The 25615-nt window shown below is 50.3% G+C and overlaps 1 protein-coding gene across 3 annotated transcripts in view; it reads left to right on the top strand.

The window, feature by feature from the left end:
• Positions 1–25615, top strand: part of TMEM181 (transmembrane protein 181) — a 71984-nt gene that overhangs the window by 25680 nt on the left and 20689 nt on the right. For 2 of the 3 annotated variants that reach the window (XM_044917269.1, XM_044917270.1), the window contains exons 2-6: positions 7330–7433; positions 13875–13930; positions 15803–15893; positions 17121–17242; positions 20331–20441. In XM_044917269.1, coding sequence (XP_044773204.1) covers positions 7330–7433; positions 13875–13930; positions 15803–15893; positions 17121–17242; positions 20331–20441 — 484 coding nt within the window. Of the gene's footprint in view, positions 1–7329; positions 7434–13874; positions 13931–15802; positions 15894–17120; positions 17243–20303; positions 20442–25615 lie in introns of all 3 variants that reach the window. The other variant, XM_044917268.1, reaches the window with a different exon arrangement.

Genomic DNA, 25615 nt, shown 5'->3' with positions numbered 1-25615 from the left:
TGGCTGCTGTTCCCCCCCCCCCCCCCCCCCGCCAGCTGGCGGGGTCTGGCTGTCACTGAGGGTTGTAAGAGGCCCAGGTTCCGTCCCATCTCACCCGCATCGCTGAAGGTGCCCAGAGGTGTTTTCTCGCATTCTCTGCTCAACCAAGTCTGTCCATTTCAGGGTCATTGTGCTCCAGGCCCATGAAGGGGCTCACTGAGTGTGTGCCTCCCCCACGGCTCGTCTCCAGTGCTGTTTTATTAACTCTTATGGGGCCTGTGTGGGAGGGGAGGTGTCTGGTGGGAAAATAATGTTGGCTCCAGCAGTGCTGGAGGCTCGGCGGCCCTCATGGGGACACTGGCCTTCCAGCTGGCCGAGCAGGGGCCTGACTGAGGCTGTGCGCTGAGGGGAAAGCACTTGCTTGGAGCTGCTCTGGCCAGTTCCCAGACCCAGAGGGCAAAGGTCAGGGCCATAAAAAACACGAAAAGACAACAGTGGGAGAAAAAGTTCAAGTTTGTGATTCAGTGGTCTGTACTTTGTCCTAGCAAGGAAAATAGTAGAACATGAAGAAACGAAAGTAAAACCAGGGAAGCATGCATAGAAATGGAAGGAATCAATAGTTATTGGACTAAGGATCTAGAGTTAATGGCCTGCCATTAGTAAGGCTCAGTGCTGGACACCGAGAGGCCAGAGGGGAGCTCCAGGTCACTGGAGGCGTGGAAGTCTGTGAACGGTTGTCACCCACGTTGAAATCCAGAAACGGACATGTGCCTCTGCCCTGCATTTGAGGAGACATCTTCCTTCTCAGAGTGGTTGGGGGCAGCCTCAGGGGAGGCAGGACCTCGGCTGGGCAAGGAAAGATGGGTGCCTGGGGGCCGGAGGGCAGGGAAGGCCTCAGTGACCAATCATCGATGGAACGAGGAAGGCCAGCGTCTTAGTGACAAGGATGCTTGGTGGCTGTTGCACATTCTGACAGGACAGTTGCAGGTGCCTTGAACTGGGAGGTTTCTATAGCTGTGTGACTTAGTGTCTTGAGTTTCATTTTTAATTGTGGTTTTTCTTTTTTCGGTATGCGTATTGACGGGGAAGCTTTTGGTTTTAAAAGAATACCCATGAAAAGGGGCTTAAACAACAGGTGTGTCGAGGAGTTGAAGTAGGCTTGTCCAGGGTTAATTCAGTAGCTCCATGTCCCTGGTGGCCTGAATGGTTTCCATCTTTCGTTCTCAGTCCTGGCCTGTTGCAGTGTCCACCCTCTTACGTGTGATGTGGCCATAGCCAGTCGGCACTTACCTGCATGGTTATGCCCTGAAGACAGAAGAGGCTTTTCTCACCCATCCCTTCATTAGGCAGGGAAACCTTTCCTCGAAGTGCCTGGCTGGTCTCCCTCAGGTTCTGCGTTCTGGTGGGGACGGGGGCTGGGACAGTGAGGCTGGTCTCCCTGGCAGGAGAGCAGGGGAGGAGGGGCAGACAGCCGGGGCGCCTCTGCCCTGCCCCAAAGAAAATCCCTTCATCTCCCATGGTTCCTGTTCCTTCTTTAGAACGAAGTGGGGATTATGGTGGGAGAGTTGTGTTCAAAGAAACACCCATAAATTTGTTGTGCCAGCAACAGTTGGGGGTGAAGTGTTTGGCTATCACTCAAGGTGACAGGGAAGCCACTGGAGAGTTCTGGACTGAGAGCGAACACACCTGGCTTTCAGAGCAGCTGGGTGGAGAGCAGAGCGTCGGTGCCAAGGCCAGAAGCAGGGGGAGCAGGGGAGGCCCGCTGCAGTCCAGTGAAACATGGCGGGGCCTGACTGGAGAGCTGAGAAAGGCCGAGACTCCATATATTTTGAAGGCTTTGTGGATGCATTCGATGTGGGGAGTGAGGAGAAGACAGAGGTCAAAGAGGACTGCCGAGTTGGAGTCACCACTTCCTGGGACAGGGAACACTGCAGGATGTGGTCAGCGGAAGATCTGGAGTCTGGTTCCGGAGTCTGGACTTGGATACCCAAGTTGGGGGGTCAAGTAGGTGTTTCCTGCCAGACTGGGGCTCAGCTGGGCTGAGCCTAGAACGTGGAATTGTTCGCACCTGCATCGTCTCTGAAGCCTGAAACAGGAGGAGGTCACCGGGGAGTGAGAGGGCAAAGGGCAGTGCCGTGCAGATGTGTCCCGTACAATGCTGATGTCTCGCTGAGCGAGCTCTACAGGATGGTTCTCCTGCTCTTTTGTTGTGGGGCTTGATGGCTGCCCAGGCTTCATGGGACTTGGAAGCCGTTCCTTGGGAAATGGTTATGAATATGCACAAGACGGGCAGGCGTGGCTTGTAGTGATTTGGATTATGGCTGCAGTTCGGGGGACTGGCTTTCCAATAGAGGTGTTTTTAGTTTCTCTAGGAAATATGTCTGTGGTATTTTAAATCACCCATAAAATTGAGGTTAATTAGAAGGGACCTAAAGAGTCCAAGCCTACGCTAAGGGATGGTCTGTTCCATTGCATTTGGAAAGTCTTCCAAGGGCCCTGGGGCTTCAAGGAGGCTTGCATTTTCCAGTCTGCGTATTGAATGCCTGCATGTGAGAAGAGACGCGGGCCTGGAGAGGAAGACTGGCGTATGGTCCACTCAAGAAGAGAGAAAGGAGGGACAGCCGTCCTGAGCTGGCAGGGTTTTGCTCCAGGCCTTCCTGCTCTCATTTTCCAGGGAGGAGATCCTACCAGCTGCTGTGCTTGACTTGGCCACGGTGTTTGGGGAAATGCTCCCTCATAGCTTGTTGCCAATTTGAGGGAAGTACATAAACACTTGTGAGATAATGAAGGAAAGTTGAGTAGGTGTTTTTGCATGTCTGGCATCCACACAGGTAGATGGCTACTTTGTCTTCAGGCGCTCAGCCATGTGGCTGTAATAGGTTAAAGACGTGAGAGACAGCGAAGGGAGGGAAAGCTTCCTGGAGGAGGTGGGGCGTGCAGGTGAGCCCTGCTGAGTTCGATTTCAATTCTTTGGTGGTGAGAAGAGAGAGCATTTCCCATCAGGAGAGCAGTGTATGCAAGGGCTGGTCCAGAGTCTGGCTTGACCATGTTGGGAAACAGAATTTAAGCCCCGGATGCGGATGCTTGGGTTTGAACGCTGCCTCAGCCTGAGCTCGCTCATCTGGGAAATGTGCATGGTGGTAGTACCTACCTCGGAAGGCAGCCGTGATGACCAGGGGAGGTGGTAATGCACGTGGGGTACATGCAGCACGGTAGGAATCCCAGGCAGGGATTTGGGGGGACTTTGGGAGCCATGAGGAGAAGTGGAACCTTGACGGAGTGGCCGTGGGGAGCCAGAGGCTCCCTGTGTGGGGCAGCGTCTGGGAGGCCGGCTCTGCGCTGGCGGTGGCCGGGCCTGGGCTGTGAGGCCCACACTGGGAAGGAAAAGTTAGGAAGCAGGACGCGCCTCCTCCTGGCCGGCTGCAGGTGCAGGGCGAATGAGAGGCGAGCATCCTCAGAGGGGACCCCGAGGCTTCAGGATGTGGGGCTGGAGAAGGGGTAGAGGCAGGAAATGGGCAGTGGAAGCAGCTTTTTCATTTGTTATTTTGTGCTTTAATGGGTTGAGTTTTAAACTTATTGACCATAAAAGTGGTGTGGAGTCCTAAGTGAAAATGTCCTGGGAGACACTATCTCAGAACAGGATCAGGGGCAGGCAGGGGCTTGGGGACGGTTCCTGGAGGCGGGAAGGGGCATGAAGGAGGAAGCAGGGGTCACCTGGGGTCAAGAGAGTACACAGTGTGGGTCCCAGAAGGGGATGGGAGACAGTAGAGGTTGACATGCAGGATGGGTTAAGGCTGCTCGATCAGACGCCTCTCGGTCATGGGCTCCATGCCTTTTCTGCATCACAGTCTTGCCTCTGAGCGTTTACAGAACATTCCTTCTGTTGGTGGCCTGATCATAGCGCGTAAAGGCTGTCTCCTCACAGAGACTTGGCTGGGCCGCTGGTTAGTTTAGTTTGATTGTTAGAAACACATTGGTGTTTCGGGTGAGAGGAGAGGTGGGAGGTAGGCAGAGAAATGACTGGGTGCCTGGTTTGGGCTGGAAGTGGCTGTGGGGCAGCTGGGGCCGGGAGATGTGAGCGAGACCAGCTGGGGCTGCCTCGACTCTCCGCTGCCGCTGTCTTCATGTTGGCATCTCACGGTTGCGGCTTTGACCGAACAACAGTGGAGAGCTGTGATTTGTCTCAAATAGGAAGATGTTCCTGAGGTTTTGGAAGTCTCTAGAGTTTTGGTGAACTGCTTCAGAGTTTTAAGTTGTGAAGTTGAGAGTGGAAGGAGCCCTGGGGAGGAGGCACCATCGCGCAGAACTGAGCTATCTTGGTGCTGGCCCTGGCCCACAGCACCCTGTGGCTGGAGGCGGTCTCTGGGCCCCAGATCCCCCAGCTGAGGATGCCTGGAAAGGTTTACTGCTGGTCAGGAAGCTGAAGACTGAAGTGTGGCTCCTTCCCCAGCCGGTCCCCAGCAAGCTGAGGTCATGGACGTGGTTGTGCCCAGTGGCATTTTCTCGGGCAGGGGACTGCTTTTGCTTTCTCTGTGTCTTTTTTCCATTGAATTGGATGAGGCCTCATTTCTGAACCAGGAGAATCTGTAATAAATTGGATATAAGTGGCAGTTTTAAGGAAGGGAAGCACTAGATCTGTATTGAGCCCCAGAGTGGGGAATAGGCACAGCGCCCCCAGGCGGGCGGGTGCTGCAGGAACTCGACCTTGTGCTCTCGGGGCCTGGCTGGTCTCTTTCCTCCCGTTCCCTCTCTTCTGCTAAGTAACGGCTTTCCTAACGAGTTACTGATAATGTATTTTAATGATAGAGTGTTTTAAAAATCAGAATTTAAATATAATTATTCTTACTCTGTTTTTCTCTGCTTCCAAGTAACCTCTTCTGGGCTCTTGCCTGTGCCGGGAGCCCTCCGTGCCCCTCAGAGCCCCCGCATGGGGTGGGGTGGGTAGGTCGCCCTGAGAGCAGCAGACTCCGGTGCCATAAATGACTCCGGGTAATTTTTAAAATAACTTTAGATTTATAAGGAGAGCGGCAGAGAGTACAGAGTGTCTGTACACCCCTCACCCAGCTTCCCCTCATGTTGGCATCTCAGCACTGTGGCACGTTTATCAAAACTAAGAGAGCAGCATTGGTGCAGTCCTGTGAACTACAGACTTCAGTTGTCTTTCCCAACATCTAATCCATTTAGCGTTGTGTAGGGGTTTTTCAAAGTGAGAATGCCCCGTGCTTTCCCTTCTGCAGGCTGTGCAGAGGAACTGCATTCTTAGCCTTGACACCTGTGGACAGCAGAGCGGTGACAAAGAAGACCTTGTTCTGATGTCGGCCCCACCTCCCCAGGGCTTTTCCCAGAAATGCAGTCGTGGAGGTGGGTCCCCTCAGCTCTTCATGCTGCCCCAGCCTCCCTCCTGGGGACCAGCAGTTACCGCCAAGGGGCAGAGCTGTGACACCTTGGGCAAATGTTCTGCAATCTTGGACCTCAGTGTCCCTGTGTGTAAGTCGAAGGGGTTGGACTTCCTCCCTGAGGTCCTTTCTGGCTCTACTATTTTAAGGCTTTCAGGCCTCTTAAAATCTTTAGGGTCCAGGGGTGCCTGGGTGGCTCAGTCAGTTAAGCGTCTGACTCTTGACTTTGGCTCAGGTCATGATCTCAGGGTTGTGAGATCGAGCCCCGTGTCAGGCTCCACTCTCAGCTAGGAGTCTGCTTGAGATTCTCTCCCTCCGCCCCGTCTCCCCACTGTCCCCCACCCCCGCACTTTCTCTCTCTCAAACAAATAAATAAATCTTAAAAAAAAAAAACAACAAACACCAGAAAAACCCTTTATGGTCCCAAATTGGAGTTGGGGTCAGCCTACTTAATTCACTGGCTCTCATTTCTCATGCATAGTAGGGTCGTTTGTGGGTTGGCCTTTGGACCTGCGTCCCCAAGAAAAAGACAGAGGCGCTCATTCCTTTATTTCTTCACTGGTGTCGTCATTCCGTGAAACACAGTGACACTGACCTCCGAGTTCACTCGCCCAAAGGCCTGGCGGGTCCTCTTGGAGAGAGCCGGCTTGGTAATCGGCAAAGCCATGTCTCAGCGAAGGTGGCTTATGGGCCCCAACCTTTGCCCCAAGATACCACCCAGGTGATTTCCTGCTCAGGAACTGGAATCTTGAACGATGTGGAGGAGAGGTTGCGTGTGTGCACTCAGCACCATAAAAGCAAATAACCTTTCCCTCCGTTTCAGTTCTAAGTCTGCTTTTCCCTGGCCTGGGGTGTGTGTCCTGTTCCTGAGGCATGAGAAGTGCCTCCTTCTGTCTCAGCTCCCAAGACCAGGAAATGCTAGGGGAATAAAAATAATGTAAAAAGCAAAGCAAAACAGCCTCCCCCCTCCCACTCTCGTCTCTTTGGATTTATGGGTTTCCACTTTAGGTTATAGGGCAGGGGTCCGCCATTTGGGGGCCAAACCTGGCCCGCCACCTCTTTGTGGTAGAGTTAAATCGGAACCCAGCCACGCACACGCGAGCACATGACGTCTGGGCGCGTGTAGAGGCGGCCGTGTGGACTGGAGACAGAGACTGTGTGGCTGGCCAAGCCTCAGACATTCATCTGGTCCTTCATGGATTTTTCTTTTGTTTACTGACACCTGAGGTAGGGAATTCTGGAAGAGAACTGATCCCTCCGCCACTGCCGTTTTCTTCTGAGCAGAGGAGAAAGTAGGCGTGATAGGCAGGGACCCTCCTGCCGGGGTTGGGGGGGCTGTTGGGATGGGTCCGCGCAGTTGCTCTCCACACTGGTGTAAGTCACAGGCGAGTGCGGGCAGCTTGCTCAGTTGCATCAGAACCAGACCCCACAGCGAAAGTCAGGCTGAGCTTCACCAGGAGGGCTGATGCAGGCGAGAGCCCGGGCCGGGGGAGAAACCAAGTTGTGGGCCACCTGGAGGCCCAGCTGGTGGCACCCACAGTTCCCAGTCTGGGCTTGATTGTGCCAGCTCACAGCTCAGGCCGTGTGTTGGCATGAGTGGGTTGGGGTCCTCTGTGCCCTTGGGCTCTGCTGTGGCTGCTGAAGGTGGGCGCGTGTGGAGGGCGTTCAGCCACCGTGTGTGTGGCGTGAAACATGCTCTCAGTGGGCACCGAAGCCACAGCGCACTCCTGTGCCATGAAGAGTGGGGTCTGGCTGGCCAGTCGCCCACCCTGCAGTGGTCCCTGAGGTGACTTAGGCACTGTTGTCAGGCAGATCACCTGGGTTTAGAGTAGGTCCGCTTCTGAGGGGGGGAGGGGGCGGCCTGATGCAGCCTGGGGGTGTTGCTGGTTAGGGGAGGGGCCTCCTGTGGACTCAGCACCCCCCACCTAACCCCCCGCCCCCGGCTTCTCTGCAGGCTGGCGCCCATGCGGCTGTACACGCTCTCCAAGCGCCACTTTGTCCTCGTGTTTGTCGTCTTCTTCGTCTGTTTTGGCCTGACTGTCTTCGTTGGGATCAGAGGTAAGGTGCAGTTCTTGGTCATTTTATCATTTACAGTCACCCTGGTGCATGCTTTTCAGCCTGGCCAAGCTATACCCACTTTCTGTCACCTGCTAGGGCCCCTTGGCAGAGGGTGAAGTGCCACTTCATTCTGAACCCACTGGGTAAGGGGTAACCCGGGTCTCTCCCCTCGTAGCAGCCAGGGCTTGAGTTCAGCTTGGCAGCACCTGGTGGCCTTGACTGCGTACCTTTTATTGGACCGTCAAACATTTCTGTCAAGGCTCCTGTGCTCAGGACCCAGCCTGGGCGCTGGGGAGTTCAGAACATGCTGATAGATGGGGGCCACAGGCCAGGTGTGCACATTCTTGCGGGGGCATGAGACAGCCATGAGCACGGGGCTGGGGTGACCAAGGGGAGCCGGGAGCGCGACTGTAGTGACGCCCTGAACTCTTGGCAGGAGGGAGCCTGCAGATTGGCTTTGGCCTTGTGTTAGGGCCTCAGTGCCCCAGGGTTCCATAGCACTCAGTGTGAGGGAAGAGCCACACCGTAATGATCTTCGCTTCAGAAATGCCTTTGAAATCACCCAGTCCAACCCCATTTCACACAGTTGGAAAACAGAATGAGAGAAGTCGGCCCGTTTTCATAAGGTTCCCAGCAACCCGGTCTCTTCGGCCCTATCCAGGGGATAGGAGACCAGGACCTGCCTAGGTTGTTTCTTCTTTCCCTCTTAAATGTCATGTTTGGTGAGCATGATTTCTGGGAGGTGTTTGTTTAATTACATTTCGTATTAAAGCGTGAACGGCATTAGGCTCAGCCTGTCCCAGAGGCAGTTGCGCCCCCAAACGCTAGTTCCTGAACCTCAATGTGACTGGGGCTGCTGACTGGCCCGAGGAAGCTGGGGGTGAGGGTGGTTGCTTAGGTGGCTCTTTGCCCGCCGGTGATGAACATCATGGTGACAATAGCAGCTGTTAGCCAGTCTCCTCTTTTCCTTCCCGTGAGGTCACCAAGGAATAAGTCACATTAATCCCGGCACAGTACATATCAGTCATCTTACTCAATTTTCATAGCTGTCCTTTGAAGATTGTTAGGAGAGGCATTGATAGGCTTCTGATTGGAGTCTCGCGGGACCTCAGCCAGTTCTTGTTTCCCTAAGCTACTGTCTGTTGCAATATCCGTGATTATATTCAGCCTTTTCCACTCTTGCAAAAATGAAGTGATGCACCCAGGCTGAGATCAGAGAAACGATGTCAGGATTCCCACATCCCTTTCCTTCTTCCCAATGGGTACTGGTATTAGGGTTCTCCAGAGAAACAGACCAATAGGATATATGTAGATACCAAAAGAGATTTTTTGTGCCTTCCGGGCCTGCTCGGGCCTGATCAGACAGGAACCACTTCCATTTGACGATAGAGTGCTGCCGTGCGTGCCCAACTCACGATGGGCAGCTCAGGCCTCATGGTAACTTGGGGGCCCATGGGTAAGTGTTTAGTCTCTACTCAGGCCCAATAGCAAGCCAAGAGCTGTGTCTTGCAAGGAGAGTATATGTGGAGGAGGGCAAGGGTTTGCTCCAAAGTCCCAATGGCCTGCACTAAGATTCATCCATAGGGCCCTACCAGAAGCTCCAAATGGCATCCCTATCTTCTCCTGACATTTCAGACACCTTTATATCTGCCGGCTCATATGGCCCCAGCAGTAGGCAGCCTGGACCTGCTGGGAAGCCTTCTCTTGTTCCAGGCCCCACTCAAAACTTGCACCTTTTTGGGTCACTAGGTAAATAGGTCAAAGTATCACACCCAAGCAAGGAACATGTTGCCTCTAAAATGCAAAGAGGCGAGGCCCACTAGGCATTGTGCCTCTGTTTTGGTTGTAGGGGGAGCCAAATCCAACAGTTTGTCTTTTGCCTTAGAAGGGATAGCTCTCCATGGCGCACACCACGGGACCCCCGGAAATTTCACTGAGGTAGAAGGCCCCTGAATTTTAACCAGATTTATTTCCCGTCCTCTGACATGCAAGTGTCTTACCAATGAGTTTAGGGTAGTTGCTCCTTACTCACTAGGTCTAGGCAGCATAATGTCATCAATGCGATGGACCAGCACGATAGCTTGTGGAAGGGAAAGATGACCAAGATCTGTGCAAACTCTGATGTGTGGCTGGGGAGTGACATACCTTTGGGGTAGGACAGTGAAGTGAAGGTGTATTGCTGGCCTGGCTTCTGGTGGGCCTTATTCCCAGGGATGAAGAAGACTGCTTCATCCTGTATTTGCTGGTACAGCAGCTGCATCTCAGGTACCAGAGGATGTGTGAATTTGCTCAAGCTGGTACAGCAGCTGCAGCCGGGATCACCCCCTGGTTAAGATGATGGCGGTCCACTGTCCTCTCCAAGAGCCACCTACCCTCTGCCCAGGCCAGATAGGCGAGTTGAATGGGGGTGTGGTGGGAATCTTTCACGTCCTCGATGGGAACACTAATGTCTGCGGTCTAGGAACGTGACACTGGTTTTGATTGTATTTTTGTAGGTAGAGGCTGTTCTGGTTACTCCTATTTGGCCTTTCCCGCCATAATAGCCCTCACTCCACAAGTCAGGGAACCAGTCTGGGGATTCTGCCAGTTGCTGAGTATCTCTGTTGCAATTATGCATTCTGGAACTGGGGACTTAGCCATAGGGGTGGGTTCAGGACTGACTGGGCCCATTGTGACATGTGCCTGAGCTAAAACCCCATTGATTACCTGACCCCCATAAGTCCCTACTCTGATTGGTGTTTGGGGTTTCATGAAATTGGGGTCATTTCAGGGCCAGTGTCCAGGGGACCCCAACATGTATTTCCTTTTCCCCAATGTGTAGTTATCTTGGTAAAAAGGCTGTAGGTTCCTTTGGGAGAATGGTTAGCAGTCTGTATTTTTGGCAGTGTACTGGGGTGCTTTCTTTTTTTTTTTTTTTAATTTTTTTTTTTAAGATTTTATTTATTTGCGAGAGAGAGAATGAGAGACAGAGAGCATGAGAGGGAGGAGGGTCAGAGGGAGAAGCAGACTCCCTGCTGAGCAGGGAGCCTGATGTGGGACTCGATCCCGGGACTCCAGGATCATGACCTGAGCCGAAGGCAGTCGCTTAACCAACTGAGCCACCCAGGCGCCCCTGGGGTGCTTTCTTGAGGGAACCCAGTCTTCTTTCCTTCATTCAAGGGGTTTGGGTCTGTAAAGTGGCCCAAATCTGGAAACTATTGATGGACTGTGACTCTCTGTTTTTATGATTCAGGTTAGACTCTTGTTCACTTGACTTAGACTTTTCTGCTTGCACAGATCAAGTCAGACTTTAGCAGGCTTCCTGTGGATTTCACTTCTAGGAACGCCATAATCAACTAGCCCGTCCCATAGGTCTGTGTGAATCAGACTCTTCTGATTGCTGCTTTGACTGTCCTGTCCATTACAGGAGTCATACCCACCTTGCTTTGGATAGGTGAGCACCGCTGCTTGGCGCCGCTGCTCCCGGGGTCCAGCTACTCCCATTGTGCTGGGTTTCCCCAGTTCACTGACCATGGTTCCTACTGTAAGATCTGGTCCACAGAGCAGGGCAGTCATAGAGCTCGTTAAGGATGCTGGGGCCTCCCTCACAAATTTATTCCTCGTAGCAGTGGTGAAAGCTCTGTGTCCTGGAATCTCCCAGCAGGTCTTCAATGACAAATCTACCCCAATGTTCCAACCTCCCTAAGCCTCCGAATCCCTTCCTTTCCATTAAACCAAGGCAGGTGTGGCATTTCTGATTTGCTCACTGGGGACCATCTTTTGGTCCACATTTTAACCAACCATCCAAACTGTTAGAGCCCTTCCTAACTCCCTGAGCTCCAGCATGCAAAGCAGAATCTCTCCTTAGTGGGCCTGCATCCATAAATTCAGACCAATCCAACTTTATGTTCCTTCCACCATTTTCCCACACCCTTCGTATTCATTCCCACATATGTTACCCGGATTTCTCTCTATATAAACCAGAAAACTCACGTAGTTCTTTTGGAGTGTAGTGCATCTCCTCATGGGTCATACCTTGTACCTCACCTTTAGGAGCCTGCTGGAACTTGAGTCTAGTTATCGTCCTAGAATCAGAGAGGGGAGGTTGCTGAGCAGAATCAGCATTGTCTTGCATGGCCGTCAGGGGAGTCTGTCTCCTTCTACTGGGACTGGGGAGAACTCTTCCAGTGGCAAAGAAGATGCATAGGAATTTAACAGCTCCGTGCCCCCATCTTCATTAGGATCTTCCTGCACGTCCCCAGGCCAGGATCACTTGGGCACATTTCACTTCTAGGAACGCCATAATCAACTAGCCTGTGAGGCTGGTGTTCAACTTGTGTTGTAATTCATCCAGTTGCAGGATGAGATTCTGGGCTTGACTTGCAGCTCACAGCACTGTGGCTACAGGAGGTCAGACTCCATCAGGGCACACAGAAGCCGTCAGATCACTTACACAGCGCTGGAGCTGGGAATTCAAACCCCGGAGCTCACCTTGTCGGGGGACACTAGGAACAACCAGTCAACCTCGTTCTATTTGTTTTCCAAAAATATTCTAAAATACCACAAATAGAGTCACTTAGCTCCTTCTTATAAGTGGTTGAATCTAGGAGTATCCAGTGGAGATGGTTTGCATATTTTCATGAACCAGTGCTGTCTTATAGAGTCACTACCGTCTTTACACCTGATCAGGTTAGGGAACCAGTTCCAGAAACCCCAGAACCAATAGGAAAAAACTCTTCCTCCAGGCACCTGGGTGTGGCTCAGTCGGTGAAGCGTCTGCCTTCGGCTCAGGTCATGATCTCTGGGTCTTGGGATCGAGTCCACAGTGGGCTCCTTGCTAAGTGGGGAGCCTGCTTCTCTCTGTCTCTTTCTCTCTCCCCTTCTGCCCCTCCCCACTGCTCATTCTCTCTCTCTCTCTCTCTCAAATAAATAAAATCTTAAAAAAAAGAAAAAACTCCTCCTCTATAACCACTCTCAGTACCAAATTCTATGTTAGGGTTCTCCAAAGAAACTGAACCAATAGGAGGCATATAGAGAGAGAGAGAGAGAGAGAGAGAGGGGCAGGGGTGGAGGGGGAGAGAGAGATTTATTATAAGGAACTGGCTCATAGGATTATGGAGGCTGAGAAACTCCAAGATCTGTAATCAACAAGCTAGAGGCACAGGAGAGCCAGATAAGGTCCAGTCTGTGTCTGGAAACAGCTGAATATTGATGGGCCAGCTTGAAGACCGAGAGCAAGCCCAGGCAGAGAGCAGATTCTCCCTTACTCAGCCTTTTGCTCTATTCAGGCCTTCAACCATTTGGATGAGACCACCCACCCCGCCCCACATTGGCAGGGAAGTCTGCTGTCCTCCATCCACTGATTCAAATGTGAATCTCATCCAGAAACACCCTCACAGACACAGTCAGAATCACCTTTAGCCGGATATCTGGGTACCCACGGCCCAGTCAAGTTGACAAAAATCACCGTCCTCAGTCCTCTGGTAATAACGTTATTAGAATTTCAGAATTAGGAGTGCCTTAGAGACCACTGACTCAGTTGCCCTCATTTTGCAAATGTGAAAACAGACTCAGAAAGCCAAGTTAGCTAAGACTAGAGTCTAGACTTTTCTGACTCCCAGTTCTTAATTCTGAGAAAGCAGACTGCCTTATTTCCTGGAACAGGGGTTTGCTCAGATTGTGAATCTTTTAGAATAAGCCTCAGTGGGGGTGCAAGCCTCCTTTCCACACAGGGACAGCCTCCTCAGCATTCATGAACACATTCCAGACACATGTCACTGCATTGGTTATGAACTTGTTACATAGTCCTGTGTGTACTTGTGTGTCTCCTCCTCTAAATGGAGGATACTTGGTCACTGAGGCAGCCCAGAAAACTAGCATCACTAGTGATTTTAGATGAATTAAATTAAAATCTGCTTCACGCTGCTTTCCTTTGAGGCCAAAGCTCTGAAAAATTACCTTGTAAGATTCCGTGAAGCTTATATATCTGCTATTTCAGGAATATACATTGAGTGTACATTCATATTTTATGCTTTTTTATATCCTGAGCTTAATAAATATTTTTGGAAGACTGGATTAATTGGATGAACAGATAAATGTGTCTTAATTTTTTAGCAGAAATCTTTATACTTCACAAAATACATAGACGATGTCTTTCCTGGATCCGAGCACTACAGAGCGAGCACTCATTGAAAGCAAAGGAGAGGTTTTGGCGTAGATGGATCCTGGGGGAATCGTATGTGGTGTGTGGTGGTCATATCGTGTCCCCTGCGTTGGGAAGTCATGATGTGCAGCAGTGTGGATGTTGTGTGTCTGTGTGTTTATACGTCCCCTAAGGACAGAGCAGGACAATAAGACCACCTCTACATAATGTGTGTCTTTCTTGGCATTTGAAAAACAATCAATAAATTAATTAGCGATATAGATATAACCTGCTTTTCTTATTCTCTATTACACTTTTAGGGCCCAAAGTAATCCAGACGTCTGCAGCTAATTTTTCACTAAATAACAGTAAAAAGGTAAGACTGGGTGGAGGGGGCAGCTGTCGGGGTCACTCCGAGGGTCCTTGGGGCGCGCCACCCTTGCCGTGCAGCTTGCTTCTTAGGCAGCACACACGTCTCACACCACTGTCAGCTGCTGGCCTCTGGGCTCTGGTTTGCTAGAAGGACCTTCTCTGCTGCGGCAATAGCTCAGTGGTGGAGAGGATGGTGCTGTCAGCCTGGGGAGCAGCAGTTGCTTTCCAAATGCCGGTCGACTCACCCCGATCCCTCACGCCCGCAAGTCTTCCTAGACTCTGAGGTCTGACAATGCTCCCGTGGGCATCTGGCTGTTTCTTACTATATTTACCCAAGTTAACACAGGTCTCTTTCTTTTCTTTTTTAAATGTGGTTGATTCTTCATCTTTAGAGAAAAACAAAGGTCTTTCCAATTGGAGAATTTCAGTAATCTTTAATAAATGCTAATTGTGAGAGCCCAAACAACTAAACCCCTTTCTTTTTCTGCATACCAGACATATCTTTACCTGTAAACTGAATGCAGTTGTCCCACGGTCTCATGGCACCATAACGTTTAAATCTGATTGACCCCAAACACCTCCCTGCCTGCCTTCTCTTAGCTCTCTGGTAGGTTTTAACCCTTACAGTTTTCAAAAAAACAAAAGGAGAAAAATGTCCAAAAACTTACCTTTTAATTCCTCTTACTCTTGCTAGTTGGAAAGGGCCCTCTGTTTAGCCCACTGACATTCTTGATTTTCTTTCTCTCTTGCCCTGAGGACCTGATTCAAAGAGGTGCTACCATCGGGATTTCCCGAACATAGTGTGGTCTTTTAAAATTTCTCTCAGGGACGCCTGGGTGGCTCAGTCGGTTAAGCGTCTGCCTTCGGCTCAGGTTGTGATTCCAGGGTCCTGGGATCGAGCCCCACATCGGGCTCCCTGCTCAGCGGGGAGCCTGCTTTTCCCTCTCCCTCTGCCTGCCACTCCCCCCTCCTTGTGTTCTCTCTCTCTCTTTGTGTCAAATAAATAAATAAAATCTTAAAAAAAAATAAAATAAAATTTCTCTCAGGATGTAAGTCCTTTTTTTTTGACACTAAAAATAGCAGCCGTCCCACCAAACTGACTTGCTCCCAAAAGATCAGACTCACTTCTGAAAGATGATAGACCATCCTCTGGTAGGTTTCAATGCCTCCTGGCTTCGGGCAAGCCTTTAGTCACAGAGCATTTCTGTCAGTTCTAAAACACAGATACTACATATTTATGTTCAAAGACTTCATTCAAATAATGCATTTCTTTGGCACTGTCGGTGGGCTCCTTAAGCAATGTTCTCTGTCTCCCATGGCTGCTAGGAGCCAGTATTACGGTTTTCAGCACACACCGCAGAAGCATCATTGGCGATGGGGTCCCGTCTAATTTTTCTCTCCAGGGGCAGTAAGACTTTCCTGAAGCTGTAAACAGTAGACCTCAAACAGCGACTGGTACGGCATATTGGAACTGAGGAAATGATTCTCGTGAATATCAAGCTCTATTCTTGGTGTCCTTTATTATCTTATGGTACATCTTATCCTATGTACTGTTAAATTTTTTTTTTTTTCTCCAGGATGGCTTTTTCTTGCTATTTAAGTAGGTATATGGTCCCAAGGCTGCAGATGCTAGACATTGCCTGCTTAGAGGTTTTCATGAGACAGAGGGGGTTGCAATAGGAAGCTAGTCTTGTCTTTTTCTGGAAGGCAAAATTTTACTTATATTGTCTAAAGGAAAACCACACGTTTCTGTTTCGAGCTTACACAAACCTTTTTTTTTTACTAAATGTAAATTTTGTACGTTAAGATGAGGTATTTGGTAGACTTAATGAAAAGGTCATACGGATTACTTAACTCTTTTTTCTTTTTGCCTTAGCTAAAGCCAATTCAAATCCTTTCAAATCCATTGTCTACATATAATCAGCAACTGTGGCTGACGTGCGTTGTGGAGTTGGATCAGTCAAAAGGTATGAAGCCTGACATTTCGGAACGGTGTTTCTTTGTACAAAGCACCATATTTTAAAGATCGAGAGAGCTTTAAAATCTTTGAACAAGTGCTCAAAGATGGATCACAGGGATGTTCATTAGTCTTTATAACAGCAACAGATTGGAACCCCTTCCATGTCTGCCAGTGTCTTCCAGAGAAAGTTATGATGCAGTGCTCAGCGAGCGCCGGTCAGCTTAGCTCAGCGGCTCCACAGGGTAGCCACGGCTGCGGCGCCTTTTCCCTGGGGTTCTGGGAGAGCCTTCAGTTCTGATGCCCTGAGGTGAAGGTTCTGTCCCCCAGGGACACTTGGCAGTTGTCACCCCGGGGCGGAGGAGTGCTCCTAGTACCTAGAGGGTGCTGAGCATCCTGCAGTGCACGGGACAGTCCCACAGCAGAGGGTGATCTGGCCTCAAAATATCGGTGCTGCTGAGGCTGAGAACCCTGCCCCGGCGCGTCCGGTCCCTAACGCTGCAGCTCTGCGAGTCTGGAGCGGCACTAGTTACGCGTCGTCCGGGGAGAACCGAGAAAATGGTCACCCACATTGTTTTTCATGTTCTGTGAGGCAGATGAGGCTTTCGCTTTGGCTGCGAAAGAATTTGAAAAGATAACCCCAGAACCACAGTAAATTAAGTGAAAAAAAAAATGTATACTACCAAAAAATTAACCCCCTTTTGTAACATTTAAAAAAAAAACAAATAAATTTGGTGTCACTGTGTATTTGTATGCCTAGAAAATGGTCTGGAAGGATGGACATAACATGTTAATTATGGTTATCTCTAGATGGTGGGATTGTAAGTGTTTAATGACATCTTTGTATTTTTTTGTTCTCTGATTTTTTTTAACAGTGGGCATAAAAACAGAAAAATAATAAAATATGTAATCAGAAAAATAAGAAATCTAATTTTGTTTTAGTATAAAGTTAAGTTAGAAATTTATGCGGGAAATTAAAAAACAAAATTTCATTAGCCATGAAATGCTTGCCCTTTTATGAACCCAAACTGGGGGACCTGTAATGTAGGTTTTTACATAGGCCCCTGGGTAACGGGTTGGACGTGGAACCTGATGGAAAGGCTTTGCTTTGCAGACAAGTGTGAGGTTTTTCACATGTGCTGAGGCTGAGGTGGTTGCAGGACCCTTCTGGGCACTCACCGTGGCAAGTGTGATGTGCCTGAGGTGGCCTCTGACACTGCACCTCTTTCTTTTGTAGAAACATCTATTCAGACAAGCTTCCTCATGACTGTTAAAGTTGACGGTGTAGCTCAAGATGGAACCACCATGTTCGTTCATAACAAGGTTCACAATCGGACGAGGACCCTCACCTGTGCGGGGGTGAGTGCGTTCGAATGTCAACGATTATTCATCATGCTGCCCTGTTACATGCCTGCTTTCCTGAGTAAAAGAATCGAACCATACCAGTGATGGTGCAGAACACTCACCTAACTCTCTACACTGATACCTTATAAATTCTTACAAACGTACACACATTCACACACACAGAGGATGCCTGTTTTCACTGTGTACTGCCTGGGGTGTCTACAGATGGCTGTTCACGGGCTTCTTGTCGCCTGTGAAGGTCTGCGCTGCTCCCTGGTCATTCCGAATTGTCTGGTTTCCAGCCCTGCTCCACCTGCGGGCCTGAGGCCCCAGCCTTGTAGGGAGAGCGGCCTACTTGTTGGAGCGTCTGCTTCAGGGTGCGGTGTGTGGTTATGCGATGGGAAACCTGGTGGTCCAAAGTGAGCAAGGAACCCTCACTCTTGTTTTTTTGGCACCATATTCTGTCAGAATCCCTAGAGTCAGAACTGGGATCGCTCTGTGTATAGCAGGGAGGCCCCCCTGGGATGAAGCCGGTCGTGGGGGGTGTGGAGAACACGGGGAACATCAGAAAAGAGAATGCGTGGATTGGGGGGTTAGGAAAGTGGTTTCCCTGACAGGCCTCATGCCAGGCTTCCCGTACATTCAGGTCTCCCTCAGTCCCCAGCGCAGGCCCACGGAGCCCTGTTACCAGAGCCCCGTTGTACACAAGAAGAAACGGAGGCTCAGAGAGATCAGAGCACTTGCCCGAGGGACACACACAGTGAGCAGGGCTTGGGATCTCAGCCCATGCTTTTGTGCTCTAGAGCTCGTGCCCTTCACAGCCACACACCGCCTGCTTCAGGACAGGGAAGCCGCAGGCCTGTGTGTCCTGGCAGGAAAGGATTCAGGTGGGGGAGAGTTCCTGTTCATGCTGGCCCCCGTCTGTGGTCCGTTCCCTGCTGGCATCTGCCTGAAGATCCCAAGGCGGCCACTCCCTGACCCGAGCAGCGGCTCCGCCCCCGGGGTCCACCTTGTGGGCAGGTGTTGCTCAGAAAGCCGCACAAGTGACCAGACTCTCGCTCTGCTCCATTGTCACCCGTGGGAGGAGGCCTGGGCCAGCCTCTCAAATGTGTTGTCCTCAAAGTGGGGTAACGCCCTCCCTGACCGTCCTTGTAGAGTGGCGAGGATCAAGTCGGACACCGGATGGGAGAGTGGGCAGTGCCCAGTGGGGGGCCGAGCACCCCCCATGTCTGTGTACAGTAGGTGCTGGGCCAGTTCTGCTGCGTAAACGGCAGGGAGGAGAGATGCCAGGTCTGGAAGGCCCGCACGGGCGGGCTTCGCCTCCACCCCCAAGCCAACTGGGGTCCCGCTCCCGCTCCAGCTCCAGCTCCAGCTTTGCTCCTTCTCGCACCGGGCGGGTGATGATGAACAGGCGGTTGGTGACTTTATTTTACGGCTAATGTGACTGATCTTTCTGGTTTGCGAGGACCAAGGAGTTTCCCAGGATGGGGGACTTTCTGTTTTAAACGGGGTAAGTCTCGGGCCAGCGAGGACGACTTGGTCACCTTGTGTGAGGCCTGTACTTGGAACAGCGCCAGGCTGCCCGCAGGGTTGCTTGTCTACTTCCTGGCAGCGCCCCCCACACTGTGCCCCTCGAGAGTGGCCCTCGGTGCCTCGCCGTGGTGTCTGCCCTCTCCCACAGTTTCTACTGTTCTCTCTCTGTGCAGGCCCTTCCCCAGCCCTCCCAGGAGCACTGCCCTGACTTAAAAAAAAGGATGGGCTTTTTGTGTTCTGGAGCTATTGACCACCCTTTATACTATCTTTGTCTTGCCGCGAAGAGAAAACACTGTCCACCTCAGGTAGCAAGTGGTCCGCGACGGGCGGGTAAGAATGCTGTGCTTTCCCCAAGGATTTGCAGAGGCACATTGTGATCGGTGTGCAAACCATGGCTTGAATGGAGAACCTCCAAACCATCAGGTGGTCTCACTGTAGTTTTTATAAACTTGAAGATACCTGCAGGCTGAGATATAACTGCTTTGTTCATTCAAGCATCCTCTGAAAGTCCAGACTCGTAAGAAGTGGTCATCTGTGCAGCACAGATCCATTTGCTGAGTACTAAGTACTGCTCAGTACTTAGCTGCCCCTGTCCCCACGTGCCTCCTGTGACCTGACTGTTGGGAACGAATTTGGTTTTGCGGAGACCAGGGATGACACACACACTCACCCCTTCTGACTTCTTCCCTGGCCCTTAGGTCAGCACCCCCTGCCTGCCGATTGTTAAGGCTTCCCATGAACACCCAGATCTGTTTTCCTACATGACCTCAGACATTCACAGCTTGGGGAGCCTTTGATCCACAGTGGGGGTGACTGCCCTGTTCATAGCCACGGCTCACACGGGCGCCACCCAGAGACTGTCAGACCGCGAGAGGACTTCTGAGGGGTGCACTAGGCAGTGAGGCTGCGCCCAGGTCACTGGCTGCCCGGCCACTGAGTACACATCCGCATCCACCGCCCCAGCCACGCTGAAGTAGGGGGGACCTGGTTCCTAACTGTATAGGAGATGGGGGCTCTGGGCAAGCAGTGAGCACACACACCCGTGTAATCACGCTAGCCATTGTTCCTGTAGCCTTTGCCTTGGGTGCGGGCCTGACCTCCCCACAGAGAGCACAGGGGCTCCGTGTAGGGAAGGACAGGTGTTGGGGTGAGGGGGCAGGCACTTTGTATATCACGCAGCGGCTGTGGAAGTGAGCAGGGAGGAGAGTGAGGCTCGGGGGTCTGATTTGTTGTGTCTTAACCTACGCTCCCCCTGCCCCCTTGTATTCGTGTGAATGTCAGGTTTGTGTTGCGTTAACTTTTTTATGCAGGTGACATTATTTTGAATCGTCCAAAGTAGAAAGATTCTAATGATTGCAAATCATCTATTATTTGTTTCCAAAAATATCCATTTGGTTCTTTCTAAGAATTGTTTTTCGCTGGCATCTGAATTTTTCTGGGCTCTGGCAAGTTCCTTGGAGATGGTTCGTTCGGCTCATCTGTTGTTGGCATGTGTTACTTCATGGGTCAGTTGGTGGGGGAGCCAGTCTTGCTTGCTTTAAAGACACAGCTCTTCCTTGCATCTTTGCAGAGGTGTGCAGAAATTATTGTGGCCCACCTGGGCTACTTGAACTACACACAGTATACCGTGATTGTGGGATTTGAACACCTGAAGCTGCCCATCAAGGAAATGAACTTCACGGTAAGTAAGCCAGCAGACCTCAGTGTCTCCATGGCTCATTTGTTTAGCACCCATTCTTCTGTCAAATGACTGAAATAAATCTCAGCATAGAAATCTTGTTATTTTGGACAGTGGAAGACATGTACAGTTTCTAAAAACTATAGGGCACCATAATTTCTCAAGTATATGGAAGCAGGTATAGCTAAATGAAACAGCATGAAATTGGAAACCCCTTGTGGTGTTCTGAGATTGGGAACAGAGAGAATAGAGAGTAACCTTCCCGTGGGAAGGTCAGCAGGAGTTACTGGGTGAACCCTTCTGGTAGAAGAAGAGCAAGGCGGGACCCTGTTCGCCATGGCTGGGAGCCGCCCTCGGGCCCCACCTCTGGCGGGGCGTGGGCTCTGCCCCCCCCCCCCCCGGGGCCTGCCCAGTGCAGCTCACACGGTGAGACTTTGCTGTCCTGTGTGCCACTGAAATCAGCCTCTTTGTTCCTTCCACTCGCTTGTGCACCAGTGTAACCAACGGAGTGACCAGGAGTACGGGTTTGAGCTGGTTTAGATCCTGGCGCCATCATCTGCAGTTGAACATTGTTGGCCTGTGTCCTTATCTGTAAACTAGCTGCCTCATAAAGCCCTGTCGAGCGAGGGAAGGTGGTAACGGGCTCCTTTTGAAACATGGCGCTTTACTGAGCTAGAACTCCCATCCCTTAGGAGAAGCCTGATAGCAGTCGATCCCCATTCCTCCCTCCCCCGACCCCCGGGGGGCTGAGAAGCCGCTCACCTTCTTTCTGTCTGTGGATTTGCCTGTTCTGGGCATTTCATGTGAATAGATTGATCACATTTGTGGTCTTTTGGGACGGACGTCTTTCCTTACTTAGGGTGGTATTTTCGAAGTTCGCCTGTGATTTTGAGGGTATCAGCACCGCGCGCTTTGCTGAATGTTGCACTGTGTGGGTAGATTCCATTTGGTGTATCTGCTCATCGGTTGACGGGCATTTGGGCTCTTTCCGTTTGGGGCTTTCATGAATACTGCTGCTGTGAACATTCACGTGCAGGTCTTACTTGGACCGATGGGTGCCGTCTCCTGAGAGGTTTTGTTGTGTAGGCCCTCTCCTGCGTGCTGGACATGCACTGCCTCACCCGGCCCACCTCTGCGGTGGCGCCTGTGCTCCCCATTTTCCTGGGGGGCCTGTGGAGGTCGGCTGGGCGTGGGATCATGCACGATGCCTGCTCAGTGGAGGCACTCAGCAAATGGCACCTGTTGTTAACATTCGTATTACTTTTTTTTCATGTTGTCTCCAAACTACCCAAAATGAGTTTTGCTCTTTATCTACATGATAGCTCTCCAGATATTTAAAAATGTTGCCTCAGCCCCTCGGAGACTCTTCCTTTCCTTCACACGGCCCTGGGGGTGGCTTCTGGACCCGGCAGGCTCCAGGTCTCCTTCCTGGGGCTGTCCCAGTCAGCCTGGCCGGGGCGGGGTGGGGGGGCAGCTTGTGAAGTAGAAGGAGCAGGTAGCCCTCAAGGTGTGGCTGGAGCCTAACAGCTGGCTCCTCTGGCAGCCTCATCACCTGTTGGTTCGTGTTCTGCCAACTGCTAAACACCCCTCGGACTTTTTCCTCCGTAACTGCGGTTCAGTCTGTTCTCATTCCGACCCATAGTGAGTCTTTCTCATTCTCTGCCTCTGTGGTTGCTCTGTAACAGTTCTCCGAACCCCGCTCAGGCATTGCACTGTGCCCTTGAGTTTCTTTTCAGTGGTTTTGGCTTCTGGGTCCAGCCTCTCCTCACCCTTTGGGTTCGAATCTGGATTCTGTTCTTTGTGGTATGAAAGATTTCCTAGAGCTTTTTCCTCAGAACATCTGGCCAGTGTCCTGCCTGTGTCCTCGAGTTCATGATGCAGAGGTTGAACACTGATAGGGTCTGAGACAGATGCCCTAAGCTCAGGCACACTGATTCCACGCTGTGCTAACCATCTGTGCTTTAGACTTTGCTATTTTAGAATTACCCCGAATCAAGAACGCAGAGAGCAAAGAGCACCGTGTTTCTCAGACAGAGGACCTCTCCTTTCCATCTTTGTCGGGGTTTCATCCCCTGAAAGCCTTTATCAGCGTTCTCCACAGCTTTCCCCGCAGGCTCAGTCCACCCCAACCCTATTACATGGGTCCCTAATACATGGGTTCGTTTTTGATTGGGGTTCTCCCCTCCATTTTTTCTGTTTTATTTCCCCTTGGACTTACTCCTATATAATTTGGTACATATTTCAGATAAACTTGGTACATGTCATTCCACTGTTGCTCAAGAAGGCAGGTGATGTGGTCTCACTGGAGGGCTCAGCAAGGAAATTGCCGTCAGAACGGCTCATCTGGAATGATGCTGTTAGGCAGAGCTGCATTCTGGGTAGTGCTCTTCAGCATCCAGAATGCTGATACATGAGGCCCCTGCAATCTGTGGGGATGTTACCTAAGATTTTCCTCCATTTTTGTTCATTTCTGTATTCCAGTACCCAACAGTGCGCCTGGCAACAGTTAGGCTTATAATAAATATATATGGGTTGAATTGAAGAATAACACCATAGCATTTCACAGATTAAGAAATTCAAATGGCCAACAGACTTGTGAAATGTTGTTTATCCTTGCTATAAACCAAAGAATCAGAGACTTCAAAAAGGAATGCTTTTTTTTTTTTTTTAACCTGGCAAATGGTAAAAACACCTACAAGAAAAATCACACCTAGGATTAGTGAAATGCAAGTTCACAAGTTCTTTCATACAGGTTAATGAGGGGTGTAAATGAGTTTCAGTGTTGGGGGCAGTTTGGCTGTGTATCAAAGCCTTCTTTTTGACCTAGTAATTCTACTTCTGTGCATTTATTCTAATGAAACAATTAGAAAAGTACAGGAAGATTTATATTTTTCATAGCAGAAAGTTGGGAGCAATCTGTATTTCAGTAGAGTTCTGGTTAAATAAATTAGTTTTTCTGCAGCTGTTAAAATAATGAACTGGTCACAGAATAGATAGCATAATCTGCTATTGATTTTAAAAAAGGAAAAAAGTTAATGAATTGAAAGTGCTGATGGACACTTTCTATTATAGAAAACTCTGGAAGGCTATCTCTGGGTGGTAGGCTTAATGGTTTATTTTTTTCTTCTGTTTCTTTATAATGAGCTTTTTATTACCTTTATAATCAGAAGAGAAAATTATTTTTTTTTTAAAAGGCTCCTAAGACAACTAATATTTGAGAGGGGAAGCCAACATACCCTCTGGCAGTTCACTCTGAGGAGCTTAGTTATGGAAGAGCTACCTCAGAAAATCACGGTTTAGTGTTGTGTCCAAAACTTGTACAGAGATGCGTTAAGAAACCAGAGAACCTTATGCAAAGTGTGTCTGTATCTTTTATAAAATTGCTGTTGAAAAGTATCCATTATGTTGTGAACTCTGATCTAAACCTCCAGACAGAATTCCTTTTGACCGTTTGTTACGAACTCCTTTTACAAGACATAGACTGAAAGCTCTACGGCTCACCACATTTCCCTTTCGGCATGAGCTGCTAGAAGTTTCAGGGATAAGTTTTATGCCAAACCGTGGTAGTTACTAATACCCTGGTATTGGTTTAATTATTTGCCCCCTTTCTTTACAATTTTACCTTTTAAAAAGCTTTTTTTTTTTCCTTAAAGATTTTTTATTTATTTATTTGAGAGAGAGGATGAGAGGAGAGAGAGAGCACATGAGAGGGGGGAGGGTCAGAGGGAGAAGCAGACTCCCCGCCGAGCAGGGAGCCCGATGCGGGACTCGATCCAGGGACTCCAGGATCACGACCTGAGCCGAAGGCAGTCGCTTAACCAACTGAGCCACCCAGGCGCCCTAAAAAGCTTTTAAAAGTTGTTCCCATTTGGGGCTCCTGGGTGGCTCAGTCGTTAAGCGTCTGCCTTCGGCTCAGGTCATGGTCCCAGGGTCCTGGGATCGAGCCCCGCATTGGGCTCCCTGCTCAGCCAGGAGCCTGCTTCTCCATCTTCCACTCCCCCTGCTTGTGTTTCCTCTCTAGCTGTCTCTCTCTCTGTGTCAAATAAATAAATCTTTAAAAAAAAAGTTCCCATCTAATCCGTCTTTTTATCACAAGCTGACTTCGTTTCCGTTTTGGAAGTAAAGAAAATAGAACCAGTAAAATACATACAAAAAGTATGTCAGTGATACTGTTGTCCACGCACCGGAATGGCTGAGGTGAAGGAGTCAGAAGACGCTGAAGCCGGCCAGGGTGTGGGGCTGCCCGAGCCTTTGTACTCTGCCAGCGGCGGCGGAAACGCTACACGGAGATGCACACGCATCGGCCCTGCTGGTTCCTCCTGGCTCCGCCCCGCGCCCATCAGCACAGGATGGCTCCCAGTGGCACGGTCGTGCCTGCTCTGGGGTGTCGTGTGGCAGGAAGGAGGAGCGGTGGCAGCTTTCACAGGCATGGTGTTGAAGGCGATAAGCCAAATACAAAATAGCACATGGTGTGCGATTCTGTTTATGTAAGTGGTAGGAACGGGCAAAATGAATCTGCGCCATTAAATCAGGATTAGTGTTCCTTGGGTAATTAGTGACTCGAAGGGGGCATCCGGCCGGGGGGCTTCTGGGGCGCGGTGATGGTGTTCCTCAGTCAGAACACTGTTCACACTCATGTGTTCCATTTGTGACGGTTCGTTGAGTCGCACACATGCAGCTTTTTGTAGGTATGGTACCTTCCAGTAAAAACTTAACAGGATATGTGGTGCACTTGAAAACTCAGAGCTCATCACGTGGCTGCCTGTTTAACCACATCCATTTCTTCAGACAGTCCTTGCTGCTTTGATGGAATTTGACGTGGGAGGGTTTCTATTGTTGTTTGGCGTTTCCTTGGAGATCTTTGGCATCTGGGGACTTGAGTGTGCTGGTCGCTGTGGCTCTCACCTGCCCCTGGGCGTCCCCATCGGTTTCGCTAGCCAGTTCTTCCTCATTGATGGAAATCGAGTTCAGGATGAAAATTACCCTGGTTGCTTCTCCAACCTACCAGGAGAGAGAATCATCACAAGGGCAGCCCCCAAATGTTCGGACGCTCTGTTTTTGGCAGAATACGTCTGCCCTTCTGCAGATACCTAGATGGTTGATGGTCGTTTTCTTGTGTCGCCTGCTGTGTGGGCTTTATCTTCTGTCTGGCATTGTTGTTGATGCCGTGTACCCTT

Source organism: Neomonachus schauinslandi, chromosome 8 (genome assembly GCF_002201575.2).
Source record: "Neomonachus schauinslandi chromosome 8, ASM220157v2, whole genome shotgun sequence".
NCBI lineage: Eukaryota > Metazoa > Chordata > Mammalia > Carnivora > Phocidae > Neomonachus > Neomonachus schauinslandi.
The sequence above is the reverse complement of the archived record's forward strand: the minus strand, read 5'-3'. Positions and strand labels throughout refer to the sequence as shown.